The sequence below is a fragment of the Thecamonas trahens genome (assembly GCF_000142905.1).
Source record: "Thecamonas trahens ATCC 50062 unplaced genomic scaffold supercont1.11, whole genome shotgun sequence".
In the NCBI taxonomy this organism is placed as follows: domain Eukaryota; order Apusomonadida; family Apusomonadidae; genus Thecamonas; species Thecamonas trahens.
In genome coordinates, this window is record NW_013657669.1 from 226,848 (window position 1) to 239,793 (window position 12,946).

The 12,946-nt window shown below is 64.5% G+C and overlaps 6 protein-coding genes across 6 annotated transcripts in view; 3 read left to right on the forward strand and 3 right to left on the reverse strand.

Moving 5' to 3' along the window:
- AMSG_03012 (uncharacterized protein) overlaps positions 1-941 on the forward strand; it is a gene marked incomplete at its 3' end in the record, with an annotated part of 1,826 nt that extends 885 nt beyond the window's left edge. Inside the window, exons 2-3 of the mRNA XM_013904900.1 lie at positions 298-357; positions 435-941. Coding sequence (XP_013760354.1) covers positions 298-357; positions 435-941 — 567 coding nt within the window. The remainder of the gene's footprint in view (positions 1-297; positions 358-434) is intronic.
- Positions 942-1,473: 532 nt separating this feature from the next.
- AMSG_03013 (50S ribosomal protein) lies at positions 1,474-2,529 on the reverse strand (the record flags this gene model as incomplete). The annotated part of the gene is made up of 1 exon (XM_013904901.1): positions 1,474-2,529. The coding sequence occupies one exon, from the start codon at positions 2,527-2,529 to the stop codon at positions 1,474-1,476; it is 1,056 nt and encodes a 351-aa protein (XP_013760355.1).
- A 295-nt stretch (positions 2,530-2,824) lies between these two features.
- On the reverse strand, positions 2,825-4,117 carry AMSG_03014 (uncharacterized protein; the record flags this gene model as incomplete). Its single annotated transcript, XM_013904902.1, has 2 exons — positions 2,825-3,878; positions 4,038-4,117. The coding sequence occupies 2 exons, from the start codon at positions 4,115-4,117 to the stop codon at positions 2,825-2,827; spliced, it is 1,134 nt and encodes a 377-aa protein (XP_013760356.1).
- A 412-nt stretch (positions 4,118-4,529) lies between these two features.
- On the forward strand, positions 4,530-7,764 carry AMSG_11739 (uncharacterized protein). Its single transcript, XM_013905034.1, has 5 exons — positions 4,530-4,622; positions 4,735-4,813; positions 5,141-5,553; positions 5,893-7,277; positions 7,629-7,764. The coding sequence occupies exons 3-5, from the start codon at positions 5,198-5,200 to the stop codon at positions 7,715-7,717; spliced, it is 1,830 nt and encodes a 609-aa protein (XP_013760488.1). The 5' UTR covers positions 4,530-4,622; positions 4,735-4,813; positions 5,141-5,197; the 3' UTR covers positions 7,718-7,764.
- A 572-nt stretch (positions 7,765-8,336) lies between these two features.
- Positions 8,337-12,350, forward strand: AMSG_03017 (uncharacterized protein; the record flags this gene model as incomplete). The annotated part of the gene is made up of 3 exons (XM_013904903.1): positions 8,337-8,749; positions 8,818-12,072; positions 12,105-12,350. The coding sequence occupies exons 1-3, from the start codon at positions 8,462-8,464 to the stop codon at positions 12,348-12,350; spliced, it is 3,789 nt and encodes a 1,262-aa protein (XP_013760357.1). The 5' UTR covers positions 8,337-8,461.
- Positions 12,351-12,367: 17 nt separating this feature from the next.
- AMSG_03018 (ADP-ribosylation factor 1) overlaps positions 12,368-12,946 on the reverse strand; it is a gene marked incomplete at both ends in the record, with an annotated part of 723 nt that continues 144 nt past the window's right edge. The window contains one exon of the mRNA XM_013904904.1: positions 12,368-12,816. Within this exon, the coding sequence (XP_013760358.1) occupies positions 12,368-12,816 (449 nt within the window). The remainder of the gene's footprint in view (positions 12,817-12,946) is intronic.

The following is a 12,946-nucleotide window of genomic DNA, read 5'->3' on the forward strand; positions in this document are numbered from 1 at the left end:
TCCCCTCCTCCCCCCCCCACCCCCCCCCCCCCCCCCCCCCTCCCCCTCCCCCTCCTCTCGCCGCGCTGCTGGCTGGCTGCGCGTGACCCGCCACAGGTGCGGCACGTTCGGGCAATGGTCGCTTTTTCCTCGGACCTTTTTTTGCGACCTTTGGGCGATTGTGGCCTTTGCTTGCCCATGCTCGGCACTTGGTGGGGATGGGGATAGGCATGAGCCATGGATCGATGTGTATACTTACAGAGAATGGCCCTTTCGGTATGGATGTATTCAGGACCGGGATGCCAGCAGGAATGGCAGACTGGCGTCAAGGCGCTCCTCCACACCGCGGACGTGCTCGCTATCGCTAACTTTACCTACGTATGTTGCTCTCCCCCCCCTCCTTTCCTCTCTCTCTCTCTCTTGCTTTCTCTCCAACTCACAGCTCCCTGCCCTAGTATCCGTACGGTAACGCGCGCGGCTACGAGCCCAACGTCGAGTGCCAGCACGGGCCGAACGAGTGCCTGGGCAACAAGATCGAGGCTTGCCTCATGCACCTCAACCCCAAGCCGACAACCTGGGTCCAGGCGCTGGTTTGCATGGAGTCCGGTACACCGTACGCCAACTGGAAGAAGTGCGCGTCGGAGAACTCGCCGGCCATCGAGACGGCGCCTATCGAGTCGTGCATCGAGGGCTCGCTCGGCAACCAGCTGATCAACGACGCGGCCCGCGCCACCAACTCGCTCAACCCGCCGCATCAGTACACCCCGTGGATTACCATCAACGGCAAGCCCAAGCAGGGCTCGCTCATCCGCGAGATCTGCGACGCGTACACGGGCACCAAGCCGTCCGGCTGCTCGTCGCCGTCGTCGTCGTCCGGATCCTCGGGCTCGTCGTCAGGCTCGTCGTCTTCGGCCGCTGCCGCTGACTACAACCTTCCGCGCGACCTTTGCTTCCGCGATTAGTTTTCAACAGTTTTTCTGCCTCCTCCCGCAGCCCTCATCGGTCTCCGACCTCTGCCCGTAGCCGCAGCGTCCGGGCGTGGCCGCCCTGACGGCCGCTGTCCACCGTCCTCGCATGCCGAGGACGAGCAGCGAGCCTGAGCATGCGGGACGTGCGCGAGTCTTTGGACTCGATGCATGTCTCGCTCTCCCGCCACGCCCCCCCGCCGCGGCGCGAAGCCGGCGCGCGCATCTGTACTGCGCTCCCACTCCCTCGTCCCGCACCTCGCTGACCGGCAGCTCCCTCTTGCTCTGTTCCGTACGCCTCCGATCTCCCGCCCCTGCCATTCCTGCCCCCGTCTCGCCGCGGGGAAGTGGGCGGTCCGAGAACGAGGCGTTGCGGCAGAAACACTGCTGCCGCCCACAGCACCCTGCGCCCGCCGTCTCGCGCGTGGATGCCAACGCCGAAGAGTTCTGCTCCATAGCACAAAGGAACACACACCTGCAGCCCCCCCCCCCCACCCCCTGCAGTTTTCACGTGACTAAGCTTGGGCGTTTATGCGTCGCGCTTGCGGCCAGTGTTGACGGTGGCGGCGGCGCGGTCGGCAGCGTCCCAGTGGTGGTCGAACGGATCGGCGCCGCCAACCGGGGCGTCGGCCTCGGTGGCAGCGGCGGCGGTCGCCGGGTCGACGGTGGGGAAGGGCGGGGAGGTGGGGAAGGTCTTGCGGATGGCGTCCGAGACAACGAGCCAGCCCTTGGTCGGGCCAGGGAGCGAGCCGCGGATGAGAACCACGTTCTCCTCGGGCACAACTTTGAGCACCTTGAGCGACTGCGAGGTCCGGTTCTTGCCGCCCATGCGCCCGGGCATCTTCTTGTTCTTCCACACCTTGCCCGGCCCCTGCGAGCCACCGGTCGAGCCACCATGCCGATGGGCAACCGAGGTACCGTGCGAGGCCGACTGGCCCTTGAAGTTGTAGCGCTTCATGACGCCGGCAAAGCCCTTGCCGCGAGTCACGCCGCGGACATCGACGTACTGGCCGGGCAGCAAATGCGCGGCAGAGAGCTCGGTGCCGACCGGGAGGACCGCGTCGTCCGAGACGGCAAACTCGACCATCTTGCGGCGCGGCTCGAGGCCAGCCTTTGCATACACGGTCCGCTGCGGCTTGTTGACATGCTTGTCCTTGGCCTTGGCCGCCGCCACCACCAGCCGCGACGTCGGCTTGGGCATGGCCTTGGGGTTGATCTTTGCCTTGACCGGCTCGTCCTTCACCGAGACCACCACATTGTCGGGAAAGTGCACCACGGTCGCCGGATGCCGCTTGCCCCACTCGTCCCAGTACGGCAGCATGCCGAGCTTGACGCCGACCAAGCCGACTCTCCGCGAGCTAGCCGACCACTCTGCTGCTGGAATCCCAGCGCCATCCCCTCCCGCCTTGTCTTGCTCAACTTGGCCACCAGTCTCGCTCGCATGCGCTGCCTTTCCGCTGCTGGCAAACCGCTGGCTCGTCACCACTGTCGCCGTCCCTGCCACAGCCGTGGATGGCAACCGGCTCACCGCCCGTCCCGCCGCCGCGGCAACCGCGCTCGCTCCCGCAACCGCAGCACGGAGCATTTCTTTGGTATGTTACGTGTGAACAGAAACCTGCTAGTAAGGGCTTGGCTCTGGCCGTCGGTGTTGTGGCTGGTGTTGGTCGTGTGGCTCGTAAGTCGTGAGGTGTGGGTGAGGTGTCCGTCCCTTCGGCTGGTCGGCCGGCCTGGGGGGGGGGGGGGAGGGGTGACAGTCTCTTGATCGACTCGGCTGCTGATCGGACGGTCGGATGATCGGCTTGCGAGTTTGACGCATGCATCGCTGCTGAGATGGTGCCCGTCATCGACGAGTCATGGACGGCCGAGGCCATGCAAGTTGGCTACTTTAGCACAAGAGACTCTCCGGAAAAGTCGCGAAGTGGTGGCTGGCATAAGAGATACTTGTGCCGCGCCCCGAGCGAGGCCATCCGAGATGGGAGGATGCCGCGGAGGATGCCACGATACAGCCACTTGTGCCGCCTGATCTCCACGGCTGCGAGCGAGGGCACGATGGTGGCAAGTATGATGTACGGGACAGTCATGACCCAGAAGAACGACGAGGTGGTGGCGGCGACAGCGGTGCCCGAAACGACATACCAGCCAGCGCCTACGGCAACGACCTCAATGTCGGCCAGCGTCGCGTGGAGCCGCGCCATCACCTCCCGGCTGAACGGGAGCCCGACGCTGTGGATGCGGAGGAAGAGCGGGCTCTCGCCCTCGATGCTCGAGCCAAGCCAGCGGATGCTGAACCGCGGGAGGAGGGAGCCGGCGATCGCCACAAGCAGCGGCGCCTGGCGGCTCCACGGAGACGCGTCGTCTGTAGCCGTGCCCTGGAACCAAGCCGCAAGCGACGCCAGAGGAAGTGTCGACAGTGCAGCAAGGACAAGGTACTCGCAGCGATCGGCGACTGCTGCGGCGCGCGCAGTGAGCCCTCGCCACGCCAGCCCTCCCGCTGTTGTCAGCCACACCATCGCCAACGGCAGCAGAGCGAGGCCGAGCAGGTGCGGGACTATGTCAGGCAAGACGCCGTCGGCGAGACAGCAGAGCGCAGCCAAGGCTCCGGCGCCCCACAGTAGGATCCAAACCCAGCCCGCAGATTCGATCGAGCTCACGCCGATGTGCGGCACCATGGCTTGGAGCCAGAGGACGAGCGGGACAAGCGCCGTCCGAGCCGGCCACCCCACCGCGCCGTCCACCAGCAGCGGCGCAAGCAGCGTGCCAGCCGCCGTCACTACTCCAACATAGCCCAGCTCGGCAAGCCGCAGCATGGACAATCTCAGCTTGATTGCATCCCGCCGCCGTTGCTGGTGCTCATCAGCAAACTGGCGCTCCAAGATCCACACGAGGCGCGCAAAGCGGGCCCGCTGCGTCGCCACGCCCGGCAGCGACTGCTCCCTGAGCCCTCCCACCACCGACATCGCCGCATCGCCCCAACACGGCTCTTCTTCATCGATGGAGCCACCATCGCCTCGCCAATTCTCTCCAGTTCTTCTCAACACCACTCGCGTCCGCCACAGTACCGAGTCCTCAGCCACCATCCTCCATCGCCTGCACACTGCCCGTGCCTGCAGCAGCGACGGCGTGTCTAGCAGGCCAAAGACGGCCAGCAACAGCTCCAGCGGAAGGTTGTCCATTCCACAATCAGATGACCCTACTCCATCATCACAGCCATCATCAACAACGTCCATTAGCTCGTTCTCCACTTCCCCACCTGTATCCGAGAGCACGGACTCCCACTCGTGGAGGTAACTAACGTCAACGTCAACCAAGGCGAACCACGATGTGAGGCCTTCGTTGGTCTACAGATGAGACAAGTGCTGGGAGTGAGTTGTGTGTAACGTGTGAGACTGATGTTAGCCCTGTGTGACATGGCTCGAGACAGATTGGTTGTCACGGGGCGAGGGCAGGGAGAGGAGGACCGAGACAGAATCGGTGACAGGCAGAGAGGGGGAGGGGGGGAGGGGGGGGGGGGGGGGGGATGGCTGACCAGCCAAAGATTGTAGGCACAGGCTTTGGCTTTGTGGCTCCGGCTCCGGTCTTCATTTCTCTACTTGACCATGCGGCATTGCTGCGGGTTGGGGGCCATGAACTTGTTTCTTCTGGGGGCTGCGATGGTGTGTGTGCTGGTGGTGGTGAGCGGTACGTGCAGGGGAGGGGTGAGGGGAGAGGACGGGGGGGGGGGAGGGAGGAGGGGTGGAGGGGGGGGGGGAGGTGCGGCGGCTGGTGCTTACCTTGGAACGCGCTTTCGTAGGGACTCCGACACGGACGTACAGCTCATGCCGGCTGGTGACTGAAGTGAGCACGGGTTTCGAGTACAAACTCTACTGGAAGTACGTTGTGGGCCTTGCCTTTTGTCCTCGCTGTGTTCATGTTCAGTTCAGGAGGAGGTAAACGGTGAGGGGAAGGGGGTGCGGGGTGGAGGGGACGTACGTGATCAGCGCCTGATCAGCTCCTCATCACCGCCTTTTCCCCTCACCTGCCCCCCCCCCCCCCCCTCCCCCCGTCCCCCTCCCCCTTCCCCCCCTCCCCCCCCCCCTCCACAGTCCACACTCACCCCCTCTCGACCTTGTGGCTGGCCGAAACCTGACTCGCGCACGGTCTTTTCCTGCGAATGGCCGACGCGCACGGTCTTTTCCTGTGAATGGCCGACGGGACAGCACGCTGACCGGCACGTCGACGTCGATCAGCATGGCAATGGAGGCCAAGGTGGACGGATGGGTTGGTTTGGTGTCGGCGGGAGCCCGTTGATGAGCGGGATCGACACCCAGGTCGGCATGATGACCGGCGGTGGGGCGGTTGTTGACGGAATGTCGTCGGGGACAATCCGACCGACGGCGGATGGCACCAACGACAACACAGCTGTGGCGGTCAAGAATGTGGGCGGAGTGCTGACGGCTGAGTTTGATCGGGTGCTCAACACGGGCGACGGCAACGACAACGTGTGGTTGGCGACCGGGATCAACTCAGTGGTGGTGGCGGTGGGCACTGGTGGCACACCTACGACGACTGGATCGTACGGTGGACATGCGGCGCGGGCGCGGTTCAACCTCGACTTTTCGGTGGCATCATCGTGCCCTGCGCCTCCGTCGCCGCCGCCGCCGCCGCCTCCGTCGCCGCCACCGCCTCCGTCGCCGCCGCCTCCGCCTCCGTCGCCGCCGCCGCCACCTCCGTCGCCGTCACCACCACCGGGGGTCACCGCGCCGCCGCCGCCGTCGCCATCCCCACCTCTGCCGTCACCGCCTCCTCCGCCGCCCCCGTTCTTTAGTGGATTCTCGTGCCAGGACGTTGGATTGGATGGCATGAAGGTTGCCTGGCAGCCGATCACAGGATCCGACACATCCATCACACTCGGAGTCTCGGTCCCGGCGGCGGCTGGCTGGGTGAGCATGGGTCTTGTTCCCAACGCGAGGTCGATGGCCAACGGCGACTTTGCGTTTGCGTATCTGGACGGAACGACGCCGAGAGTGCTTGACACGTACCGCGGAGCTGGATCGGGCGTGGTCTCGATCGATTCCACGAACGACTACACCGGCGTGACGGTTGAAAACTCGGGCGGCCTGCTGCAGGCCAAGTTCACGCGCAATCTGGTGACCGGCGACGGGCAGGACCGCGACATTGTGGCGGGCAACAACCTTGTGGCATGGGCATTCAACTCGGACACTAATCCTTCGAATCCGCCGGCCAACGGCGATTACCACACGGCGCGTGGTGCGATGAACATCGACTTTACGACCTCGACGCCGTGCGTGCCGTCACCACCGCCGCCGCCTACCTCGCCGCCGCCGCCACCCACTTCTGGCGGCGGGGCAGGGGCCATCGACCTCAGCTCTGCATTTACCTTTTCGGACGGCCCGTTCACGATGCGATTCAAGGTCGACACCGTCAACAACCAGGTCTCGTTTGCGCTCTCCAAGTCCGGCTCGGCCGGATACGTGGCCATCTGTTTCACCGAGAGCGCCGGAGTCATGGGCCCGGGCGACTCGTACGTGGCGTTTGCGTCGTCGGCAGCATCGGGCGGGTACGTGGTCTCGGATCGGCAGAATCCCAGCGGCAAGTCGGCGCCGCCGGCGGATGCCAAGCAGGACGTGCTCGGCGTGAGCGGGTCAGAGACTGGTGGAGTGATGACGGTCGAGTTTGTGCGGGCGCTCGACACTGGCGACAACGGCGATGTAGTCATCAACGACGCCGACATCAACATTGTCTGGGCGATTTCCGACAGCGCGACGCCAGGCGGCGGAGCTGGGTCGGCGACGTCGGGGGTGAGCAAGCACTCCACGACGTCGACGGCTGCGATCAAGATCAACTTTTTCACCGGCAAGGTGTCCAAGGACGACCTTCGCGAGAAGCTCATCAAGGCGCACGCGTGGATGATGATCATCTCGTGGGTGGTGCTCATTCCTGTGGGCATTGTGGTGGCGCGATTCCTCAAGGACAAGCTCGGAGTGTGGTGGTTCCGTGTCCACCGGTTCACACAGTGGATGGCGGTGCTGGCGACGTTTGCGGCGTTTGGGATGGCGATCTGGTTCACCAACGAGGACTTTAAGGGCGAGAACAAGAGCCACAAGCTCATCGGACTTGCTGTCGTGCTTGTAGCGTTCCTGGAGCCTGTTCTCGGCGAGCTCTCGAACCTGATGTGGTCGCCGGACCGGAGCGGGACGCCGTGGTTCCCGGACAAGATCCACTGGTGGGTGGGCCGCGGGCTCACGCTCCTTGCGATGATCAACTGCTTCCTCGGGATGAAGGCGAAAGAGTGGGGCGCGGCGCCATACGTCATTGTCAGCCTGCTCGTGGCAGGCTTTGCAGTTGCGTGCGTTGTGCTTCAGTTCACCATCGGCGACGTCCACCACGATGCCGGCAACGACAAGGAGATGGACGATTTGTGAGTCGCAGCTCGGGCTTGATCACTTTACTAAATGCTCATCGGACTTGCTGTCGTGCTTGTAGCGTTCCTGGAGCCTGTTCTCGGCGAGCTCTCGAACCTGATGTGGTCGCCGGACCGGAGCGGGACGCCGTGGTTCCCGGACAAGATCCACTGGTGGGTGGGCCGCGGGCTCACGCTCCTTGCGATGATCAACTGCTTCCTCGGGATGAAGGCGAAAGAGTGGGGCGCGGCGCCATACGTCATTGTCAGCCTGCTCGTGGCAGGCTTTGCAGTTGCGTGCGTTGTGCTTCAGTTCACCATCGGCGACGTCCACCACGATGCCGGCAACGACAAGGAGATGGACGATTTGTGAGTCGCAGCTCGGGCTTGATCACTTTACTAAATGACACTTTGTTTTTAGCAGATGTTGAGCCGATGTCGACCGGTCGTACATGAGTGTGATGATCTCGAACGGTCTGCGTGTGCCATCACCCAAGCCAGCGTGTCGACGGTCACACTTTGACCTGTCCATGCGGCAAAGGCAACCACGGCGCACCACCTCACGGCAGGAAGGAGAAATATGTCCAGTGGTGCGACAGAGGCCTTTGTCTCGTGTGTAGCATGCGTGCTGCACCGCGAGGTGGTGGCTCCGCCCCCAGGGCTCTACTCGCCGGCTCATGGCTGGTCCTCCTCGAGGAGCGGAGCAGGCAGACGGTCGAGGAGGAGCGACGGCGACGGAGCTGGGCACCGGGCGTCGGCTGACGAGACGGAGAGCCCTTGGGTGGTGGTTGATCACGGTGTGGGGAATGGACAGTCTGCTCGCGAGCCCAGATCAGCCGGGATGAGGGCCAAGGCGAGGTCGAAGGATCCGGGTGGCAGCCATGTCGAGCAACAGCAGCCATCAGCGTCGACGCTGGGAGCCCTGCTGGCGCTCCCACAGCAGATCGGTCGAAGAATCCTCAATGCCTTTGAACTCTCGCCGGCTGAAGCCGAGAAGGCGCTGGACGCGCGTGGATCGCCGCTCGCACTCTTGCGCAACATACTCATTGCGCTGCTTGCTGAAGGCGAAGGCGAAGACGAGGTGGATGGTGCGGAAGAGGAAGGACCTGCGCATCATATGCTGCGGGCGTTGGAACTGTCCATGGGGGTGTTTGCGGGTGCGGCACTGCGGCTGGAGCTTGTGCCCGACGGCGTGTTTGAGCTCCCGGCGCAAGTGCCGGTAGTCAAGGCCGTGACCAAGAGCCAGCCGCTGGCATCTGCGGCGTCTGCGGCCAAGTCGGCGCTATTGTCGGCGTTTTCGTTGCCGTCGTCGTCGTCGGCAGCGTCGTCGGCAGCGTCGTCGGCAGCGTCGGCAGCTGCGGGCGGCGGCAGCTGCGGGCGGACCGGAGAGGCTGAACGGCTACCGGTTTTGTGGCACTGTACACATCGTCGGCGAGCGCGGCGGTGGTGGTGCCTGCGCGGGCGGTGGGCGAGCGGCAGTATGTGCTTGAGCCGCAACCGAGCGAGCGCGAGCTGGTCTTTATGCTCTCGCAAGCCGACGAAGAGCTGATTGCGGTTGTGGGCTTTGCACGGAGCCTTCCGCCCAACCCGTGCAAGCTGTCGGCACTGATCGATGCGCCAGGAGTGGCGATTGTCGGCTCAATGACGACGAGTCCACACGAGCTCCTCGATCCGAGCCGGCCGCCGTCGTCGCCACTGGTGTTTGACCTCCAGTTCCCCGGCAGCACACCGCGCGGCGACCGGACACTGTGGCGGGCGTTTCTGAACTGTATACAGGAGGCTGGCGCGAGTGCAGGCTCGGTCATTGACATGGGCGGCGCAATGCGTGGGGCCTACAGTGTGCCGCAACCTGCGCGTGCCGAACTAGCGGAGCTGCTGGCGTCTGCACCGATGGTGGTGGTGCCGGACGGACTTGGAGTGGTCGAAGCAGCGGCGAGCGCGTTTGCTCACGATGACGTCCAGGCTGTTTTGACGCGGACATCGCAGGTTTACAGCTCGATTCTGGCGCCCTTGGCGTACCTGCACGGAGTGAGTGCGCGTAAGCTGCGAAGCGCGGTGTTGCGGGCCGCGACGGCGCGACTTGGTGCGGCACCGCATGCGTTCCGAGCTTTTTGGACGGCATACACTGCCGAGGGTGAGGCGAGCGAAGCCGAACGCGAGGCGGTGGAGACTGAAGAGCTTTTGGAGCTACTCTCAGACTGGATTGTGCGCATGCACGAGGTGTTTGGCGCCGATGTAGGCGCGGTGGCAGTGGCGGTGGCGGCGTACCGGCAGATTGCGGAGCGGCTAGGAAGGGCATCGGACGAGGTGGCAGCGCAGCTGGGGGCGTACTTGAAGGGCGCAGCAGTGTCACACCACCGTGCGCTGGTGCCTGCGCCCGTGGACGAGAGCAAGATCCTGCGGGCGGTACACGAGCTTGCAGGTGCACTTCGATTTGCAGCCGACTACACGGCGTATGCGTTTGACGAGGTTGTGGCAGATCCAGTGGCAACGCTTGCGGCGACACACGCGTCGATGCTCTTGCTCGATGTTAATCAGCTGCTTTTTATCCGGCTGGAGAGCGCGAGAGCGGGCGGCGCCGGGCGGCACTGGGTCAAGGGCGTACTCAAGGTTTATGCTGGGATGTGCGAGCTTGCTGACGAGTGGGAGGCACCGAGCGATGCTTGGTTTGCCGACGTAGGCTACCGATCTGCGCTTTTTGCGCCGGTGCTCTACGAGTATGTGGCATACGCAAGCGCGGCGCTGGGGGAGTACGTAACGACGCTTGTGGAGAACGACTCGTTTGAGGCGCTGGGCGGGGCCAGCGATGCGCGGTACTCGGTGTCTGCCGCAAACCTGCCTGCGCAGCTGGCGGATAGCTTTGAGTTTGTGCGGCGGCTGCCGGGCGTACCGCCGACAGTTCTGATGGCGCTTGGTGTTGCGCTCTCGTCCGCGGTGAAGCGGTACGCCGACGCGCTGCTGGCATCGTCGCTCGAGGTTGACGAGAGTGAGCTGGTGGTTGTGGAGGCGCCCGGGGTTGCGCCGGCACTGATCTCGGCGTCGCTCAAGTCAGCCAAAGCGCTGGCAGATTCATCGCGTTCGCTAGCCAAGTCTGCGAGCTCTGCCGCCAAGTCTGCAGGGACAGCGGCGAGCTCGTCGGCCAAGGCGGCGTACCGCAAGCTCTCGACCAAGGTCAGATGGCTGAAGTGGGGCAGCAGCGGCGAGGCCGAGGCCGAGGCTGAGGCCGAGGCCGGCCCGGTAGCGACGGTTGAGGTGGCATGCGGAGCTGAAGCGACGGGCGAAGCCGAGGAGGCAGCGGGTGAAGCCGAGCCTCCGAGCGAGGACTCGTCGGAGATGTCGATACCCCCTGCGGTTCATGTGTCGGCTGCGGTGGCGTTCAACAACCTGGTGCATGTGCGCGAGGAGATGGCGGATGTGTTTGCGGTGGTGGAGGCGTCTGCAGGCAACGCGTCGGCAGCGGCAGCGGCAGCAGCGCTTGCGCAGGCCGAGGGGGGAGGAGAACGCGGGCTCGCTGCAACTGTGAGTCCAGAAACCGCGGGGTCAGCCAAGTCTGCGTCATCAGTCATGTATCGCGAGGTGCAGCTTGTCGAGCATCAGCGGCGTGAGACGACACTATCGCCGTTCTACCCGTCATGGCTTCCACACGAGCCACCGGCGCTCGCGCTCGGCAACAACCCGTACGTGCGTGCGCGGGTGGAGCACCTCGAGGAGGGCCGGCCGCCGACGAGTGCACCCGGGCGATGGGAGTGGAGCACGAACTGGAAGGTAGGCGGGTGGGAGCACGGACGGGACTGGGTCGGGCCGTTCGAGTCTGAGATCATGGGCGAGGCACTGGTGCGACGACGGGTGTGGCGGCGAACCGAGATGTTTGTGGCCGAGGTGGCCGGCGTGAGCGCGACTGAGTGGCTGGAAGTCGAGGTGCTCGAATGCGGCGCGGGAAGTGGTACTACCGAGACCGGAATGCATGTTCGGAGCGTGGGCAGCAGCGATGGAACTCGGGCTGGCAGCGACGCAGGCGAAGCGAGCAGCGAGACCGAGTCGTCGCTTCTGCCGTGGGAGAGTGTGGGCGAGGCCGAAGGCATGCCATCGCGCTGCCGGCCTACGACGCAGCTGTCACTAGAGGAGATGCTTGTGAATGTGGAAGCGTCGCTCGAGTTCATCTCGCTCGGCATCGAGGCGCTGAGCTCGCAGCTCGCAGGTGAGGCGGTGGACCAGGTGCAGCGGCTTGCGAAGCGTGCGTTTGGTGCACAGCCGCTGTCGTCAGGCACCGTGCTCAACGTGCTGGGCAACATTCTGGATGCACTCGAGCGGACGCTGTCGGAGCTCGCTGCTGTAGGGCGTGACGGAGTGGTTGGACGGGTGTGCGTGGCCTGGCTTCGGGCCGCGTTTGAAGAGCTGGGGACCAGCACGAGCTCACTTGCTGCATCGCACGAGTGGCTCCACGAGTCTGTCGAGGTGTTTGGTGATCGGGTGTCTGGCGGCGAACGCCGGCGTCTGCGATCGGTGTTTGCGCGGCATTGTGCGAGCGTGAGCACGTACACGGACGCAGGCGCGCGGGTGAGCAGAGGCGGCGAGCACAGCGACGTGTTTGCGTTTGTTCCCGAGGATGGAGGTGAGAGTGACGACGACGACGAGGAAGAACGGACGAGCCACAGTCGGCCCGAGTGGGTGGCCGGCTCTGGTAATGAGTGGTTCTGGCTCGACGGCGAGGTGCTGGGGTCGGGTGCGGTGTGCGGGCGCCCGATGCACGGCTGGTGCAGATCGCCGAGATTGTGTCGATCGGGTACGAGACTGACGGGCACGAGCTGGACATGTCGCTACTGGACGGCAGCCGTGTGCAGGAAAGGCTTGTGCGGCTCGGGCACTTGGGCGAAGACGCGGCCGGGGCTGACGCGTTTGTCGGTGAGCTCCGTGCGCGCGCCAAGCAACTGTCGCCGATGTACCGGATGGCGCTGCGGCGTGGGCGCGGGTACAGTAGCGGCCGACGGGGTGGCGCGGTTCATTGAAGGGCAGGGAGCAAAGTCTATCCCAGGGCATCGGAGAGCCAGTCGAGGCCCTCGTAGAGGCCATCGCCGGAGACACCGCAGCAGGCCTGGATGTACCAGCGATGGCGGAGTTCGGAGAGTCCCATGCGTTCTGTGACAGCCGACGGGTCGAGGGCGCCCGGGAGATCCTGCTTGTTTGCCAGGACGAGGACGACAGCGTCTGCAAGCTCTGGCGACTCGAGGAGAGTAAAGAGCTCGGACTTTGCCTCGTCCATGCGATCGGTATCATTCGAGTCGACAACAAAGATGACACCGTGCGAGTTCTCGGTGTACCTCTTCCACAGCGATCGGATCTTGTCCTGGCCTCCGATGTCCCACACCGTAAACTCGATGTTCTTGTACTTGACCGACTCGACGTTGAAGCCGATGGTAGGGATGGTGGTGATGACCTCACCCAGCTTGAGCTTGAACAACACCGTCGTCTTGCCTGCTGCATCGAGACCGACCTGTGTGAAGAGCGGAAGGAGGTGAGGAGGAGGAGGAGGGGTGGGGTAGGGGTAGGGGGGTTGGGAGGGTAGGGGGGGGGGGGGGGGCGGTACCGATGAGGATACGCTTCT